The sequence below is a fragment of the Ascidiella aspersa genome, chromosome 9 (genome assembly GCF_963924565.1).
Source record: "Ascidiella aspersa chromosome 9, kaAscAspe10.2, whole genome shotgun sequence".
Classification (NCBI taxonomy): Eukaryota; Metazoa; Chordata; class Ascidiacea; order Phlebobranchia; family Ascidiidae; genus Ascidiella; species Ascidiella aspersa.
In genome coordinates this window covers 12,127,120-12,146,919 of record NC_139455.1, presented here as the reverse complement: position 1 = coordinate 12,146,919, position 19,800 = coordinate 12,127,120, and the positions used below count along the sequence as shown (strand labels likewise).

At 36.8% G+C, this 19,800-nt stretch overlaps 1 protein-coding gene across 1 annotated transcript in view; it reads right to left on the bottom strand.

Moving 5' to 3' along the window:
- Nucleotides 1-18,883: 18,883 nt before the first annotated feature.
- Nucleotides 18,884-19,800, bottom strand: part of LOC146133022 (kinesin-like protein KIF9) — a 57,472-nt gene continuing 56,555 nt past the window's right edge. Inside the window, exon 21 of the mRNA XM_083397447.1 lies at nucleotides 18,884-19,041. Coding sequence (XP_083253573.1) covers nucleotides 18,937-19,041 — 105 coding nt within the window. The 3' untranslated portion in view covers nucleotides 18,884-18,936. The remainder of the gene's footprint in view (nucleotides 19,042-19,800) is intronic.

Below are 19,800 nucleotides of genomic sequence, written 5' to 3'. Positions count from 1 at the left end.
CGCATTTTAGCGAAAAAACTCGATTTTCGGTTAAGCGTCAAATCTTTATTTGAGCGAAATCGACGATTTCCTACGGTAGAAGTGCTCAGATGTTGCACGTGAGTCTATAGCCGAAACGGCATCAAAATTCGTTAAGAAATGACAAAGTTACCGTTTTGGCCAAAATCGCATTTTAGCGAAAAAACTCGATTTTCGGTTAAGCGTCAAATCTTTATTTGAGCGAAATCGACGATTTCCTACGGTAGAAGTGCTCAGATGTTGCACGTGAGTCTATAGCCGAAACGGCATCAAAATTCGTTAAGAAATGACAAAGTTACCGTTTTGGCCAAAATCGCATTTTAGCGAAAAAACTCGATTTTCGGTTAAGCGTCAAATCTTTATTTGAGCGAAATCGACGATTTCCTACGGTAGAAGTGCTCAGATGTTGCACGTGAGTCTATAGCCGAAACGGCATCAAAATTCGTTAAGAAATGACAAAGTTACCGTTTTGGCCAAAATCGCATTTTAGCGAAAAAACTCGATTTTCAGTTAAGCGTCAAATCTTTATTTGAGCGAAATCGACGATTTCCTACGGTAGAAGTGCTCAGATGTTGCACGTGAGTCTATAGCCGAAACGGCATCAAAATTCGTTAAGAAATGACAAAGTTACCGTTTTGGCCAAAATCGCATTTTAGCGAAAAAACTCGATTTTCAGTAAAGCGTCAAATCTTTATTTGAGCGAAATCGACGATTTCCTACGGTAGAAGTGCTCAGATGTTGCACGTGAGTCTATAGCCGAAATGGCATCAAAATTCGTTAAGAAATGACAAAGTTACCGTTTTGGCCCAAATAGCATTTTAGCGAAAAAAGTCGATTTTCGGTGCGTCAAATCTTTATTTGAGCGAAATCGACGATTTCCTACGGTAGAAGTGCTCAGATGTTGCACGTGAGTCTATAGCCGAAACGGCATCAAAATTCGTTAAGAAATGACAAAGTTATCGTTTTGGCCAAAATCGCATTTTAGCGAAAAAACTCGATTTTAGGTTAAACGTCAAATCTTTATTTAGGCGAAATTGAAAATTTCCTACGAAGGAAGTGCTCAAATGTTGCACGTGTGTCTATAGCCGAAACGGCATCAAAATTCGTTAAGAAATGACAAATTTACCGTTTTGGCCAAAATCGCATTTTAGCGAAAAAACTCGATTTTCGGTTAAGCGTCAAATCTTTATTTGAGCGAAATCGACAATTTCCTACGGTAGAAGTGCTCAGATGTTGCAGGTGAGACTATAGCCGAAACGGCATCAAAATTCGTCAAGAAATGACAAAGTTACCGTTTTGGCCAAAATCGCATTTTAGCGAAAAAACTCGATTTTAGGTTAAGCGTCAAATCTTTATTTGAACGAAATTGACAATTTCCTATAATGGAAGTGCTCAGATGTTGCACGTGAGTCTATAGCCGAAACGGCATCAAAATTCATTAAGAAATGACCAAGTTATCGTTTTGGCCAAAATCGCATTTTAGCGAAAAAACTCGATTTTAGGTTAAGCGTCAAATCTTTATTTGAACGAAATTGACAATTTCCTATGATGGAAGTGCTCAGATGTTGCATGTGAGTCTATAGCCGAAACGGCATCAAAATTCGTTAAGAAATGACAAAGTTACCGTTTTGGATAAAATCGTATTTTAGCGAAAAAACTCGATTTTCGGTTAAGCGTCAAATCATTATTTGAGCGAAATCGACGATTTCCTACGGTAGAAGTGCTCAGATGTTGCACGTGAGTCTATAGCCGAAACGGCATCAAAATTCGTTAAGAAATGATAAAGTTATCGTTTTGGCCAAAATCGCATTTTAGCAAAAAAACTCGATTTTAGGTTAAACGTCAAATCTTTATTTAGGCAAAATTGAAAATTTCCTACGAAGGAAGTGCTCAGATGTTGCACGTGAGTCTATAGCCGAAACGGCATCAAAATTCGTTAAGAAATGACAAAGTTACCGTTTTGGCCAAAATCGCATTTTAGCGAAAAAAATCGATTTTCGATTAAGCGTCAAATCTTTATTTGAGCGAAATCGACAATTTCCTACGGTAGAAGTGCTCAGAGGTTGCAGGTGAGACTATAGCCGAAACGGCATCAAAATTCGTCAAGAAATGACAAAGTTACCGTTTTGGCCAAAATCGCATTTTAGCGAAAAAACTCGATTTTCGGTTAAGCGTCAATTCTTTATTTGAGCGAAATCGACGATTTCCTACGGTAGAAATACTCAGATGTTGCACGTGAGTCTATAGCCGAAACGGCATCAAAATTCGTTAAGAAATGAAAAAGTTACCGTTTTGGCCAAAATCGAATTTTAGCGAAAAAACTCGATTTTCGCTTAAGCGTCAAATCTTTATTTGAGCGAAATCGACGATTTCCTACGGTAGAAGTGCTCAGATGTTGCACGTGAGTCTATAGCCGAAACGGCATCAAAATTCGTTAAGAAATGACAAAGTTATCGTTTTGGCCAAAATCGCATTTTAGCGAAAAAACTCGATTTTCGGTTAAGCGTCAAATCTTTATTTTAGCGAAATTGACAATTTCCTACGTGAAAGTAGTCAGATGTTGCACGTGAGTCTATAGCCGAAACGGCATCAAAATTCGTTAAGAAATGACAAAATTATCGTTTTGTCCAAAATCGCATTTTAGCGAAAAAACTCGATTTTCGGTTAAGCGTCAAATCTTTATTTGGGCGAAATTGACAATTTCCTTCGTTGGAAGTTCTTAGATGTTGCCTGTGAATCTGTAGACGAAACGGCATCGAAATTTAGCAAGAAACCGAAAAGTCAGCTATTTTGCCAGAATCGAATTTTCACGCTAATATCTCGATTTTAAATTAAGCGTCAAATCTTTGTGTTAGCGAAATTGACAATTTACTTCGGTGGAAGTTCTTAGATGTTGCTTGTGAGTCTGTAGACGAAACGGCATCGAAATTTAGCAAGAAACGGAAAAGGTAGCTATTTTGCCAGAATCGAATTTTCACACTAAAATCGCGATTTTAAATGAAGCGTCAAATCTTTATTTTAGCGAAATTGACAATTTCGTTCGGTGGAAGTTCTTACAGGTTGCCTGTGCGTCTATAGACGAAAAGGCATGAACATTCGGTTAGAAACAAAAAAGTTAGCCCTTTTACCAGAATCGAATTTTAACGCTAAAATCCCAATTTTCAGTTGAGCGTCAAATCTTTATTTTAGAGAAATTGACAATTTACTTCGGTCGAAGTGCTCAGATGTTGCACGTGAGTCTATAGCCGAAACGGCATCAAAATTCATTAAGAAATGACCAAGTTATCGTTTTGGCCAAAATCGCATTTTAGCGAAAAACCTCGATTTTAGGTTAAGCGTCAAATCTTTATTTGAACGAAATTGACAATTTCCTATGATGGAAGTGCTCAGATGTTGCACGTGAGTCTATAGCCGAAACGGCATCAAAATTCATTAAGAAATGACAAAGTTATCGTTTTGCCCAAAATCGCATTTTAGCGAAAAAAATCGATTTTCGATTAAGGGTCAAATCTTTATTTGAGCGAAATTGACAATTTCCTTCGGTGGAAGTTCTCAGATGTTGCCTGTGAATCTGTAGACGAAACGGCATCGAAATTTAGCAAGAAACCGAAAAGTCAGCTATTTTGCCAGAATCGAATTTTCACGCTAATATCTCGATTTTAAATTAAGCGTCAAATCTTTGTGTTAGCGAAATTGACAATTTACTTCGGTGGAAGTTCTTAGATGTTGCTTGTGAGTCTGTAGACGAAACGGCATCGAAATTTAGCAAGAAACGGAAAAGGTAGCTATTTTGCCAGAATCGAATTTTCACACTAAAATCGCGATTTTAAATGAAGCGTCAAATCTTTATTTTAGCGAAATTGACAATTTCGTTCGGTGGAAGTTCTTACAGGTTGCCTGTGCGTCTATAGACGAAAAGGCATCAACATTCGGTTAGAAACTAAAACGTTAGACCTTTTACCAGAATCGAATTTTAACGCTAAAATCCCAATTTTCAGTTGAGAATCAAATCTTTATTTTAGAGAAATTGACAATTTACTTCGATCGAAGTGCTCAGATGTTGCACGTGAGTCTATAGCCGAAACGGCATCAAAATTCATTAAGAAATGACCAAGTTATCGTTTTGGCCAAAATCGCATTTTAGCGAAAAAACTCGATTTTAGGTTAAGCGTCAAATCTTTATTTGAACGAAATTGACAATTTCCTATGATGGAAGTGCTCAGATGTTGCACGTGAGTCTATAGCCGAAACGGCATCAAAATTCGTTAAGAAATGACAAAGTTACCGTTTTGGATAAAATCGCATTTTAGCGAAAAAACTCGATTTTCGGTTAAGCGTCAAATCATTATTTGAGCGAAATCGACGATTTCCTACGGTAGAAGTGCTCAGATGTTGCACGTGAGTCTATAGCCGAAACGGCATCAAAATTTGTTAAGAAATGACAAAGTTATCGTTTTGGCCAAAATCGCATTTTAGCGAAAAAACTCGATTTTAGGTTAAACGTCAAATCTTTATTTAGGCGAAATTGAAAATTTCCTACGAAGGAAGTGCTCAAATGTTGCACGTGAGTCTATAGCCGAAACGGCATCAAAATTCGTTAAGAAATGACAAATTTACCGTTTTGGCCAAAATCGCATTTTAGCGAAAAAACTCGATTTTCGGTTAAGCGTCAAATCTTTATTTGAGCGAAATCGACAATTTCCTACGGTAGAAGTGCTCAGATGTTGCAGGTGAGACTATAGCCGAAACGGCATCAAAATTCGTCAAGAAATGACAAAGTTACCGTTTTGGCCAAAATCGCATTTTAGCGAAAAAACTCGATTTTAGGTTAAGCGTCAAATCTTTATTTGAACGAAATTGACAATTTCCTATAATGGAAGTGCTCAGATGTTGCACGTGAGTCTATAGCCGAAACGGCATCAAAATTCATTAAGAAATGACCAAGTTATCGTTTTGGCCAAAATCGCATTTTAGCGAAAAAACTCGATTTTAGGTTAAGCGTCAAATCTTTATTTGAACGAAATTGACAATTTCCTATGATGGAAGTGCTCAGATGTTGCATGTGAGTCTATAGCCGAAACGGCATCAAAATTCGTTAAGAAATGACAAAGTTACCGTTTTGGATAAAATCGTATTTTAGCGAAAAAACTCGATTTTCGGTTAAGCGTCAAATCATTATTTGAGCGAAATCGACGATTTCCTACGGTAGAAGTGCTCAGATGTTGCACGTGAGTCTATAGCCGAAACGGCATCAAAATTCGTTAAGAAATGATAAAGTTATCGTTTTGGCCAAAATCGCATTTTAGCAAAAAAACTCGATTTTAGGTTAAACGTCAAATCTTTATTTAGATAAAATTGAAAATTTCCTACGAAGGAAGTGCTTAGATGTTGCACGTGAGTCTATAGCCGAAACGGCATCAAAATTCGTTAAGAAATGACAAAGTTACCGTTTTGGCCAAAATCGCATTTTAGCGAAAAAAATCGATTTTCGATTAAGCGTCAAATCTTTATTTGAGCGAAATCGACAATTTCCTACGGTAGAAGTGCTCAGATGTTGCAGGTGAGACTATAGCCGAAACGGCATCAAAATTCGTCAAGAAATGACAAAGTTACCGTTTTGGCCAAAATCGCATTTTAGCAAAAAAACTCGATTTTAGGTTAAACGTCAAATCTTTATTTAGGCGAAATTGAAAATTTCCTACGAAGGAAGTGCTCAGATGTTGCACGTGAGTCTATAGCCGAAACGGCATCAAAATTCGTTAAGAAATGACAAAGTTACCGTTTTGGCCAAAATCGCATTTTAGCGAAAAAAATCGATTTTCGATTAAGCGTCAAATCTTTATTTGAGCGAAATCGACAATTTCCTACGGTAGAAGTGCTCAGATGTTGCAGGTGAGACTATAGCCGAAACGGCATCAAAATTCGTCAAGAAATGACAAAGTTACCGTTTTGGCCAAAATCGCATTTTAGCGAAAAAACTCGATTTTCGGTTAAGCGTCAATTCTTTATTTGAGCGAAATCGACGATTTCCTACGGTAGAAGTACTCAGATGTTGCACGTGAGTCTATAGCCGAAACGGCATCAAAATTCGTTAAGAAATGAAAAAGTTACCGTTTTGGCCAAAATCGAATTTTAGCGAAAAAACTCGATTTTCGGTTAAGCGTCAAATCTTTATTTGAGCGAAATCGACGATTTCCTACAGTAGAAGTGCTCAGATGTTGCACGTGAGTCTATAGCCGAAACGGCATCAAAATTCGTTAAGAAATGACAAAGTTATCGTTTTGGCCAAAATCGCATTTTAGCGAAAAAACTCGATTTTCGGTTAAGCGTCAAATCTTTATTTGAGCGAAATCGACGATTTCCTACGGTAGAAGTGCTCAGATGTTGCACGTGAGTCTATAGCCGAAACGGCATCAAAATTCGTTAAGAAATGACAAAGTTACCGTTTTGGCCAAAATCGCATTTTAGCGAAAAAACTCGATTTTCGGTTAAGCGTCAAATCTTTATTTGAGCGAAATCGACAATTTCCTACGGTAGAAGTGCTCAGATGTTGCAGGTGAGACTATAGCCGAAACGGCATCAAAATTCGTCAAGAAATGACAAAGTTACCGTTTTGGCCAAAATCGCATTTTAGCGAAAAAACTCGATTTTAGGTTAAGCGTCAAATCTTTATTTGAACGAAATTGACAATTTCCTATGATGGAAGTGCTCAGATGTTGCACGTGAGTCTATAGCCGAAACGGCATCAAAATTCGTTAAGAAATGACAAAGTTACCGTTTTGGCCAAAATCGCATTTTAGCGAAAAAACTCGATTTTCGGTTAAGCGTCAAATCTTTATTTGAGCGAAATCGACGATTTCCTACGGTAGAAGTGCTCAGATGTTGCACGTGAGTCTATAGCCGAAACGGCATCAAAATTCGTTAAGAAATGACAAAGTTACCGTTTTGGCCAAAATCGCATTTTAGCGAAAAAACTCGATTTTCGGTTAAGCGTCAAATCTTTATTTGAGCGAAATCGACGATTTCCTACGGTAGAAGTGCTCAGTTATTTGAGCGAAATCGACGATTTCCTACGGTAGAAGTACTCAGATGTTGCACGTGAGTCCATAGCCGAAACGGCATCAAAATTCGTTAAGAAATGACAAAGTTACCGTTTTGGCCAAAATCGAATTTTAGCGAAAAAACTCGATTTTCGGTTAAGCGTCAAATCTTTATTTGAGCGAAATCGACGATTTCCTACGGTAGAAGTGCTCAGATGTTGCACGTGAGTCTATAGCCGAAACGGCATTAAAATTCGTTAAGAAATGACAAAATTACCATTTTGGCCAAAATCGCATTTTAGCGAAAAAACTCGATTTTCGGTTAAGCGTCAAATCTTTATTTGAGCGAAATCGACGATTTCCTACGGTAGAAGTGCTCAGATGTTGCACGTGAGTCTATAGCCGAAACGGCATCAAAATTCGTTAAAAAATGACAAAGTTACCGTTTTGGCCAAAATCGCATTTTAGCGAAAAAAATCGATTTTCGGTTAAGCGTCAAATCTTTATTTGAGCGAAATCGACGATTTTCTACGGTAGAAGTGCTCAGATGTTGCACGTGAGTCTATAGCCGAAACGGCATCAAAATTCGTTAAAAAATGACAAAGTTACCGTTTTGGCCAAAATTGCATTTTAGCGAAAAAACTCGATTTTCGGTTAAGCGTCAAATCTTTATTTGAGCGAAATCGACGATTTCCTACGGTAGAAGTGCTCAGATGTTGCACGTCAGTCTATAGCCAAAACGGCATCAAAATTCGTTCAAAAATGATAAAGTTACCGTTTTTGCCAAAATCGCATTTTAGCGAAAAAACTCGATTTTCGGTTAAGCGTCAAATCTTTATTTGAGCGAAATTGACAATTTCCTATGATGTAAGTGCTCAGATGTTGCACTTGAGTCTATAGCCGATACGGCATCAAAATTCACTAAGAAATGACAAAGTTATCGTTTTGGCCAAAATCGCATTTTAGGGGAAAAACTCGATTTTCGGTTAAGCGTCAAATCTTTATTTTAGCAAAATTGACAATTTCCTACGTGAAAGTAGTCAGATGTTGCACGTGAGTCTATAGCCGAAACGGCATCAAAATTCGTTAAGAAATGACAAAATTATCGTTTTGTCCAAAATCGCATTTTAGCGAAAAAACTCGATTTTCGGTTAAGCGTCAAATCTTTATTTGGGCGAAATTGACAATTTCCTTCGTTGGAAGTTCTTAGATGTTGCCTGTGAATCTGTAGACGAAACGGCATCGAAATTTAACAAGAAACCGAAAAGTCAGCTATTTTGCCAGAATCGAATTTTCACGCTAATATCTCGATTTTAAATTAAGCGTCAAATCTTTGTGTTAGCGAAATTGACAATTTACTTCGGTGGAAGTTCTTAGATGTTGCTTGTGAGTCTGTAGACGAAACGGCATCGAAATTTAGCAAGAAACGGAAAAGGTAGCTATTTTGCCAGAATCGAATTTTCACACTAAAATCGCGATTTTAAATGAAGCGTCAAATCTTTATTTTAGCGAAATTGACAATTTCGTTCGGTGGAAGTTCTTACAGGTTGCCTGTGCGTCTATAGACGAAAAGGCATCAACATTCGGTTAGAAACTAAAACGTTAGACCTTTTACCAGAATCGAATTTTAACGCTAAAATCCCAATTTTCAGTTGAGAGTCAAATCTTTATTTTAGAGAAATTGACAATTTACTTCGATCGAAGTGCTCAGATGTTGCACGTGAGTCTATAGCCGAAACGGCATCAAAATTCATTAAGAAATGACCAAGTTATCGTTTTGGCCAAAATCGCATTTTAGCGAAAAAACTCGATTTTAGGTTAAGCGTCAAATCTTTATTTGAACGAAATTGACAATTTCCTATGATGGAAGTGCTCAGATGTTGCACGTGAGTCTATAGCCGATACGGCATCAAAATTCGTTAAGAAATGACAAAGTTACCGTTTTGGATAAAATCGCATTTTAGCGAAAAAACTCGATTTTCGGTTAAGCGGCAAATCTTTATTTGAGCGATATTGACGATTTCCTATGGTAGAAGTGCTCAGATGTTGCACGTGAGTCTATAGCCGAAACGGCATCAAAATTCATTAAGAAATGACCAAGTTATCGTTTTGGCCAAAATCGCATTTTAGCGAAAAACCTCGATTTTAGGTTAAGCGTCAAATCTTTATTTGAACGAAATTGACAATTTCCTATGATGGAAGTGCTCAGATGTTGCACGTGAGTCTATAGCCGAAACGGCATCAAAATTCATTAAGAAATGACAAAGTTATCGTTTTGCCCAAAATCGCATTTTAGCGAAAAAAATCGATTTTCTATTAAGCGTCAAATCTTTATTTGAGCGAAATTGACAATTTCCTTCGGTGGAAGTTCTCAGATGTTGCCTGTGAATCTCTAGACGAAACGGCATCGAAATTTAGCAAGAAACCGAAAAGTCAGCTATTTTGCCAGAATCGAATTTTCACGCTAATATCTCGATTTTAAATTAAGCGTCAAATCTTTGTGTTAGCGAAATTGACAATTTACTTCGGTGGAAGTTCTTAGATGTTGCTTGTGAGTCTGTAGACGAAACGGCATCGAAATTTAGCAAGAAACGGAAAAGGTAGCTATTTTGCCAGAATCGAATTTTCACACTAAAATCGCGATTTTAAATGAAGCGTCAAATCTTTATTTTAGCGAAATTGACAATTTCGTTCGGTGGAAGTTCTTACAGGTTGCCTGTGCGTCTATAGACGAAAAGGCATCAACATTCGGTTAGAAACTAAAAAGTTAGCCCTTTTACCAGAATCGAATTTTAACGCTAAAATCCCAATTTTCAGTTGAGAGTCAAATCTTTATTTTAGAGAAATTGACAACTTACTTCGATCGAAGTGCTCAGATGTTGCACGTGAGTCTATAGCCGAAACGGCATCAAAATTCATTAAGAAATGACCAAGTTATCGTTTTGGCCAAAATCGCATTTTAGCGAAAAAACTCGATTTTAGGTTAAGCGTCAAATCTTTATTTGAACGAAATTGACAATTTCCTATGATGGAAGTGCTCAGATGTTGCACGTGAGTCTATAGCCGAAACGGCATCAAAATTCGTTAAGAAATGACAAAGTTACCGTTTTGGATAAAATCGCATTTTAGCGAAAAAACTCGATTTTCGGTTAAGCGTCAAATCTTTATTTGAGCGATATTGACGATTTCCTACGGTAGGAGTGCTCAGATGTTGCACGTGAGTCTATAGCCGAAACGGCATCAAAATTCGTTAAGAAATGACAAAGTTACCGTTTTGGATAAAATCGTATTTTAGCGAAAAAACTCGATTTTCGGTTAAGCGTCAAATCATTATTTGAGCGAAATCGACGATTTCCTACGGTAGAAGTGCTCAGATGTTGCACGTGAGTCTATAGCCGAAACGGCATCAAAATTCGTTAAGAAATGATAAAGTTATCGTTTTGGCCAAAATCGCATTTTAGCGAAAAAACTCGATTTTAGGTTAAACGTCAAATCTTTATTTAGGCGAAATTGAAAATTTCCTACGAAGGAAGTGCTCAGATGTTGCACGTGAGTCTATAGCCGAAACGGCATCAAAATTCGTTAAGAAATGACAAAGTTACCGTTTTGGCCAAAATCGCATTTTAGCGATAAAAATCGATTTTCGGTTAAGCGTCAAATCTTTATTTGAGCGAAATCGACAATTTCCTACGGTAGAAGTGCTCAGATGTTGCAGGTGAGACTATAGCCGAAACGGCATCAACATTCGTCAAGAAATGACAAAGTTACCGTTTTGGCCAAAATCGCATTTTAGCGAAAAAACTCGATTTTCGGTTAAGCGTCAAATCTTTATTTGAGCGAAATCGACGATTTCCTACGGTAGAAGTACTCAGATGTTGCACGTGAGTCTATAGCCGAAACGGCATCAAAATTCGTTAAGAAATGACAAAGTTACCGTTTTGGCCAAAATCGAATTTTAGCGAAAAAACTCGATTTTCGGTTAAGCGTCAAATCTTTATTTGAGCGAAATCGACGATTTCCTACGGTAGAAGTGCTCAGATGTTGCACGTGAGTCTATAGCCGAAACGGCATTAAAATTCGTTAAGATATGACAAAATTACCGTTTTGGCCAAAATCGCATTTTAGCGAAAAAACTCGATTTTCGGTTAAGCGTCAAATCTTTATTTGAGCGAAATCGACGATTTCCTACGTTAGAAGTGCTCAGATGTTGCACGTGAGTCTATAGCCGAAACGGCATCAAAATTCGTTAAGAAATGACAAAGTTACCGTTTTGGATAAAATCGTATTTTAGCGAAAAAACACGATTTTCGGTTAAGCGTCAAATCATTATTTGAGCGAAATCGACGATTTCCTACGGTAGAAGTGCTCAGATGTTGCACGTGAGTCTATAGCCGAAACGGCATCAAAATTCGTTAAGAAATGATAAAGTTATCGTTTTGGCCAAAATCGCATTTTAGCGAAAAAACTCGATTTTAGGTTAAACGTCAAATCTTTATTTAGGCGAAATTGAAAATTTCCTACGGTAGAAGTGCTCAGATGTTGCACGTGAGTCTATAGCCAAAACTGCATCAAAATTCGTTAAGAAATGACAAAGTTACCGTTTTTGCCAAAATCGCATTTTAGCGAAAAAACTCGATTTTCGGTTAAGCGTCAAATCTTTATTTGAGCGAAATTGACAATTTCCTACGATGTAAGTGCTCAGATGTTGCACTTGAGTCTATAGCCGATATGGCATCAAAATTCACTAAGAAATGACAAAGTTATCGTTTTGGCCAAAATCGCATTTTAGCGAAAAAACTCGATTTTCGGTTAAGCTTCAAATCTTTATTTGAGCGAAATTGACAATTTCCTACGTGAAAGTACTCAGATGTTGCACGTGAGTCTATAGCCGAAACGGCATCAAATTCATTAAGAAATGACAAAATTATCGTTTTGTCCAAAATCGCATTTTAGCGAAAAAACTCGATTTTCGGTTAAGCGTCAAATCTTTATTTGGGCGAAATTGACAATTTCCTTCGTTGGAAGTTCTTAGATGTTGCCTGTGAATCTGTAGACGAAACGGCATCGAAATTTAGCCAGAAACCGAAAAGTCAGCTATTTTGCCAGAATCGAATTTTCACGCTAATATCTCGATTTTAAATTAAGCGTCAAATCTTTGTGTTAGCGAAATTGACAATTTACTTCGGTGGAAGTTCTTAGATGTTGCTTGTGAGTCTGTAGACGAAACGGCATCGAAATTTAGCAAGAAACGGAAAAGGTAGCTATTTTGCCAGAATCGAATTTTCACACTAAAATCGCGATTTTAAATGAAGCGTCAAATCTTTATTTTAGCGAAATTGACAATTTCGTTCGGTGGAAGTTCCTACAGGTTGCCTGTGCGTCTATAGACGAAAAGGCATCAACATTCGGTTAGAAACTAAAAAGTTAGCCCTTTTACCAGAATCGAATTTTAACGCTAAAATCCCAATTTTCAGTTGAGAGTCAAATCTTTATTTTAGAGAAATTGACAATTTACTTCGATCGAAGTGCTCAGATGTTGCACGTGAGTCTATAGCCGAAACGGCATCAAAATTCATTAAGAAATGACCAAGTTATCGTTTTGGCCAAAATCGCATTTTAGCGAAAAAACTCGATTTTAGGTTAAGCGTCAAATCTTTATTTGAACGAAATTGACAATTTCCTATGATGGAAGTGCTCAGATGTTGCACGTGAGTCTATAGCCGAAACGGCATCAAAATTCGTTAAGAAATGACAAAGTTACCGTTTTGGATAAAATCGCATTTTAGCGAAAAAACTCGATTTTCGGTTAAGCGTCAAATCTTTATTTGAGCGATATTGACGATTTCCTACGGTAGAAGTGCTCAGATGTTGCACGTGAGTCTATAGCCGAAACGGCATCAAAATTCGTTAAGAAATGACAAAGTTACCGTTTTGGATAAAATCGTATTTTAGCGAAAAAAACTCGATTTTCGGTTAAGCGTCAAATCATTATTTGAGCGAAATCGACGATTTCCTACGTTAGAAGTGCTCAGATGTTGCACGTGAGTCTATAGCCGAAACGGCATCAAAATTCGTTAAGAAATGATAAAGTTATCGTTTTGGCCAAAATCGCATATTAGCGAAAAAACTCGATTTTAGGTTAAACGTCAAATCTTTGTTTAGGCGAAATTGAAAATTTCCTACGAAGGAAGTGCTCAGATGTTGCACGTGAGTCTATAGCCGAAACGGCATCAAAATTCGTTAAGAAATGACAAAGTTACCGTTTTGGCCAAAATCGCATTTTAGCGAAAAAAATCGATTTTCGGTTAAGCGTCAAATCTTTATTTGAGCGAAATCGACAATTTCCTACGGTAGAAGTGCTCAGATGTTGCAGGTGAGACTATAGCCGAAACGGCATCAAAATTCGTCAAGAAATGACAAAGTTACCGTTTTGGCCAAAATCGCATTTTAGCGAAAAAACTCGATTTTCGGTTAAGCGTCAAATCTTTATTTGAGCGAAATCGACGATTTCCTACGGTAGAAGTACTCAGATGTTGCACGTGAGTCTATAGCCGAAACGGCATTAAAATTCGTTAAGAAATGACAAAGTTATCGTTTTGGCCAAAATCGCATTTTAGCGAAAAAACTCGATTTTCGCTTAAGCGTCAAATCTTTATTTGAGCGAAATCGACAATTTCCTACGGTAGAAGTGCTCAGATGTTGCAGGTGAGACTATAGCCGAAACGGCATCAAAATTCGTCAAGAAATGACAAAGTTATCGTTTTGGCCAAAATCGCATTTTAGCGAAAAAACTCGATTTTCGCTTAAGCGTCAAATCTTTATTTGAGCGAAATTGACAATTTCCTACGTGAAAGTACTCAGATGTTGCACGTGAGTCTATAGCCGAAACGGCATCAAAATTCATTAAGAAAGACAAAATTATCGTTTGGTCCAAAATCGCATTTTAGCGAAAAAACTCGATTTTCGGTTAAGCGTCAAATCTTTATTTGGGCGAAATTGACAATTTCCTTCGTTGGAAGTTCTTAGATGTTGCCTGTGAATCTGTAGACGAAACGGCATCGAAATTTAGCAAGAAACCGAAAAGTCAGCTATTTTGCCAGAATCGAATTTTCACGCTAATATCTCGATTTTAAATTAAGCGTCAAATCTTTGTGTTAGCGAAATTGACAATTTACTTCGGTGGAAGTTCTTAGATGTTGCTTGTGAGTCTGTAGACGAAACGGCATCGAAATTTAGCAAGAAACGGAAAAGGTAGCTATTTTGCCAGAATCGAATTTTCACACTAAAATTGCGATTTTAAATGAAGCGTCAAATCTTTATTTTAGCGAAATTGACAATTTCGTTCGGTGGAAGTTCTTACAGGTTGCCTGTGCGTCTATAGACGAAAAGGCATCAACATTCGGTTAGAAACTGAAAAGTTAGCCCTTTTACCAGAATCGAATTTTAACGCTAAAATCCCAATTTTCAGTTGAGCGTCAAATCTTTATTTTAGAGAAATTGACAATTTACTTCGGTCAAAGTGCTCAGATGTTGCACGTGATTCTATAGCCGAAACGGCATCAAAATTCATTAAGAAATGACCAAGTTATCGTTTTGGCCAAAATCGCATTTTAGCGAAAAAACTCGATTTTAGGTTAAGCGTCAAATCTTTATTTGAACGAAATTGACAATTTCCTATGATGGAAGTGCTCAGATGTTGCACGTGAGTCTATAGCCGAAACGGCATCAAAATTCATTAAGAAATGACAAAGTTATCGTTTTGTCCAAAATCGCATTTTAGCGAAAAAAATCGATTTTCGATTAAGCGTTAAATCTTTATTTGAGCGAAATTGACAATTTCCTTCGGTGGAAGTTCTCAGATGTTGCCTGTGAATCTGTAGACGAAACGGCATCGAAATTTAGCAAGAAACGAAAAAGTTAGCTTTTTATCCAGAATCGAATTTTAACGCTAAAATCCCGAATTTCAGTTGAGCGTCAAATCTTTATTTTAGCGAAATTGATAATTTCCTTTGGTGAAAGTTCTTAGAGGTTGCCTGTGAATCTGTAGACGAAACAGCATCAAAATTCAGTTAGAAACGAAAAAGTTAGCTCTTTTGCCATAATCGAATTTTAACGCTAAAATCTTGATTTTCAGTTGAGCGTCAAATCTTTCTTTTAGCGAAATTGATAACTTCCTTTGGTGAAAGTTCTTAGAGGTTGCCTGTGAATCTGTAGACGAAACGGCATCGAAATTTAGCAAGAAACGGAAAAGGCAGCTATTTTGCCAGAATCGAATTTTAACGCTAAAATCTCGATTTTCTGTTGAGAGTCAAATCTTTATTTTAGCGAAATTGGCAATTTCCTTCTGTGGAAGTTCTTAGATGTTGCCTGTGAGTGTATAGCGGAAACGGCATCAAAATTCAGTAAGAAACGGAAAAGTTGGCTCTTTTGCCAGAATCGCATTTTAACGGTAAAATCTCGATTTTCAGTTGAGCGCCAAATCCTTATTTTAGCGGAATTGACAATCTCCTTATATGGAAGTTGTTGCCTGTGACTCTATTCACGAAACGGTTTCAAAGTTCAGTAAGAAACCAAAATAAACAACAAAATTCGGCCTAAACACAAAATTGAGTTTTGATCAGATTCACATTTTTTAACTGAAAACCGTTAAAACCTCGTTTTTCAGTCATGCACCAAAACTGTGTTTTTTAGAAATTGAACTTTTTCTTTAGTAGAAATACTCACGTATCCCGGGAATCTATAAACGAAACGACTAAAAGAAACGACAATAAAATCATGCCAGAAACAAAAAATGAGTTGTGAGTAGATTCACATCTTTCAACAGAATATCGTCAAAATCTTGTTTTTCAGAAATTAAAGCTTTTCTAAAAATTGAGTTTTTAGGAAGTTAGGAAGTTTTAAATCGCTTTACTTACCGACAATTATTTTTTACATCGCTATTACGCATATTTAGACATCACTGAACAACATAAAGATAGTTACAGTTTCCCCCCATACCGTTTCCCATCTGAATAAGTTTTTCGAAGGCTAATTTAGGGCAAAAATTCAGCTAAACACCAATGTCTGGAGCGAAAAAGTAGGAAAATTTTATATCAAGTAGGAAAGATTTAAATCGCTCACCTACAAGTTTGTTTAAAATCGCTATGTTACATATTCAAACATCACTAAAAAACATAAAGATAGGTAAAATTTCGCCCCATTAGCCGTTTTCCATCTAATGACTTTTCAATTTAAAAGTTCCGGTTTAGCTACGATTGGACCATCGTTATTTCAAAAACGGTTCATAAAGTCTCGGTTCGGTTGCAATATAAGTTGCGTTAAATCTAAAAAATTAGGTCAATAAATGTAGAGAATAATCTTTGAACTGTAAGTTGTAAGTCATTTAATTCAAGTTACGTGGCGTATTAAAAAAAACAACTAGACCTACTCCTTATTCAAATATCTAAACAATAAAAAATAAACGTTTTATAATTAATTGTCATATTTCGATCACAAAATTTTACGCTTGCCATAACTTGACTCTGTAAAATATAAGTATCGGATAGGCGGATAATTTTTCAGAAGAAGCGTGGCCCAACGGACTGCTCGAAACTTTTTTCGTGTTCCAGGGAGGAGGAAGCTGACGTTGGGAAACGAAACATGTCTGTTTATGCTTATAATTATAGCGTGTTCGCCTGGTAAAGTGTTAAATATTTCACCTCGATACTCTTTTCCTTTCCTAGCCTTTCTGGCAAATTCAGTCGGCATTTTGCCTTATCTAATCCCAACGCAGTTGCTCTTCTGCTATATAGTGTCACGCGGCTTCGGAATAGAAAGAACTATAAACGGCACTACAAATGCACGCCTTAATTGCGAGACGCGTTTTACTGCGCTGTAAGATATTTTGTTGAAAGCGAGTTATGCTGATTTTTTCTAATGTACAATAAATTTAAAAGTCTTTATCTTTCTTTCTATTTACTTTCTATCTAGCAATAAATTCTAAATAGCAACCCACGACCTTTAAATTAAGGCTTATTTTAATACTATAGGCCTACGCTAAACCATTTCTGTCACATTTATATGTCGTTTAAAATAAGTTAAGTGTTGAATTCTGGACTTAATGGCCTGTTTGTTATTTCACAATATATACCGGTAGCGAAGCACGAACAACTTTCTCATATACGTGATCGAGCCCAAATCACGTATTTCCAGAAAAAAAAACATCATTTAACCAACGCCTGTATATAAGATAGGCGTTGATTTAACGCACCTCGTAAACGAAATGTTAGATTTTAAGCGTTAAATAGAGTTTCTTTAAGAGTTTTTTTGATTTTTCTTTTGTAGGCTACTCTTCCGTTGGCCTGCTTCAAAGACAACGCCTTATTGGCAAGGGTCCGAAATAGATGCATACGACCGAGGTGTTTAGCGTTGAAACTTGGCGTGCAAAGCGCGACACTTTACCCTGAGGCGATTCTGCTTAGCCTCTATTACCACAGGTATTTAAATCGCTATATGCAGAGCGAAACCAAATTATCTTGCTTCGCATGTCTTCTACTTTTCTTTTCTTCCATTTAGTATAACAAATAATCATATTTGTTAACAATTAACTGCCTTCTGTTTTATTTTTTTGGAATAACGTGAATTTTGATCCGAAAATCCTTACTGACGAAAGGCAACAGCAAACAAACTTCAAAGCAGGATTTCAACGATTAATCGTCTTAACACTATTTTGTTTTGCTTCATTGAACGTTCACAATCTCAGTTCGTTAGTGTGTTTTTTTTGCTTTGGCATTTCTTGAACCTTGTTGTGTGTTAAATATATATTATTTGATGTTTGAACTTGAGGTAATGTAGCCACTCTACCTCTGTTTTGTGTAAACTTTATCTGCCAAACGATATTCTTGTTGTATTCTATTAATCGCCCATCTGTCTATGCTTTGTATCTACTGTCTTCGTTAGAAACCGCCCTGTCTCCCAGTCAGGTTACGACGGCCTTTTATGGTATCCTTGCTTCCCTTCTATTCCGAGACCTTCTGTTATTAAATAAACTGATCAAGCTAACAGTACAACCGTTAGTCGACATACATATAAGTGTTTTTAGTTCTCAACTTAGAGAATTCCCTTTTGTTTGCGTTCTGACGTTAATAAACAATGACGTCATAAAAAGAAAAAAAAACAATCAGAAACAGCCAATAACGTCCAGTAAAAGTGAACCTTTAGACGCAAAGCGAACACGTTTGTCGTGGACACTCCTGATAGGTGCCAGCTGCGAAATTGTGAAATCGTTAATTTCGGGCTAAAAACTAAACCAAGACCATGATTGATTTTGCGAAAATCATAATTCGACTATCAGCAGCGCAGTTTCCTAAGTTCAGTGTACGGGACTGGCGATAGATTACAAGCACGTCTTTCGCCACCTGAAGTACTAAACGAAGATCATTTTTCCCGGGTGTTATTATGCTACGATTAGCGCAACTTCTACACCGAGCTATGTGCCAAGTCAGCTAAAATACAAGCTGCGATTGAAGAAAAAAACGTTGCGTCGGCGACCTTTTAAATAAAAAACGAGCTTAATATTCTACGAAAGAAGAGTAAACGGTTAAGTTAAATTACGAGTAAAAAAATAACAAAAAACATTTTTGGTATTTCTGTATTTCTTTTTGTAAGTTTATTACATAGACCTTACAGTTGAATATATTAACGTACTTTGAGAACGATGAGCTAATCCGAAAAAGATAAAAAAACATAACGCTGCATTCGCGTCGCTGGCCACACATTTTCGCTCTACGAGTGGTAGGTTTGTATGATAGCTAGACAATCTGTAAAAGCAACCAACGTTTCCAGGCTTAAAGTTTATTTTACAAATATATTTAAGATCGCACAAGTACTTTTTATTATTTTAAAACATATAATTTTGAAGAGTCTTGCTTCTCACATTCATTTGTCCTATATCAGTGGGAATAGAGGATGCTGGAGTCCGTCCAATGTTTTTATCGTACATTTGCTATAAAAAATAATGATGTAGTTAGTTTTAGAACAGCGGGAATACTTTGTGTACTTTTTCAGGAAACTAAGTAATTTTGGAAAAACATATTTTTGATGCTATAACTGCGTGATCCAACTATTTTTGTGCAGGTCCATCAGAAAAAATTCGTTTATATAGCTGGACAAAGGTATATTCAGCATTTTAATTTCGTGGTTGGAACGCGCTATTTTCAAACCAATTGGTGTGCAGTTATGCAAATGAAGCTAAGTTAAACGCGCGAAGAGAAAAAAACAATCATCTATTTTTTTTTCAGTCGGCAAAAAGTTTGCCTCAGATATGCACTTGACTCAAAAGATAAACACTGCATTATCTCCACACTCGACACAAAAAAGCACACATTGTTAGATAAGTGGTACTCACGATACGATGGTCATATTCCAAAGCTATGCAAAAAAATACCTTAACTAAATACCTAATTTTAGTCCACACAACGTTAGGTTGTGGACACATAGAAAAGGTGAAAACATTGCATGACGCCCTCATGCTGAAAACATTGGCATGGCATAATGCATAACACCTTAGCGCGAAAACATTAGCGTTTACGTAGTAAAAGTTTGGGGCTCTTTCAGCCACGAAATAAAAAAGGATTAAAGGTACCTATGTGTGTCAGGGTTTGATGGCGAGTTAATAAAACATATCATTTTTGCCCATAAAAATAACATCGCGGGATAACAAAAATAGTCCAAACGTGGCTCGCGTCCTTATCTTTGGACCACG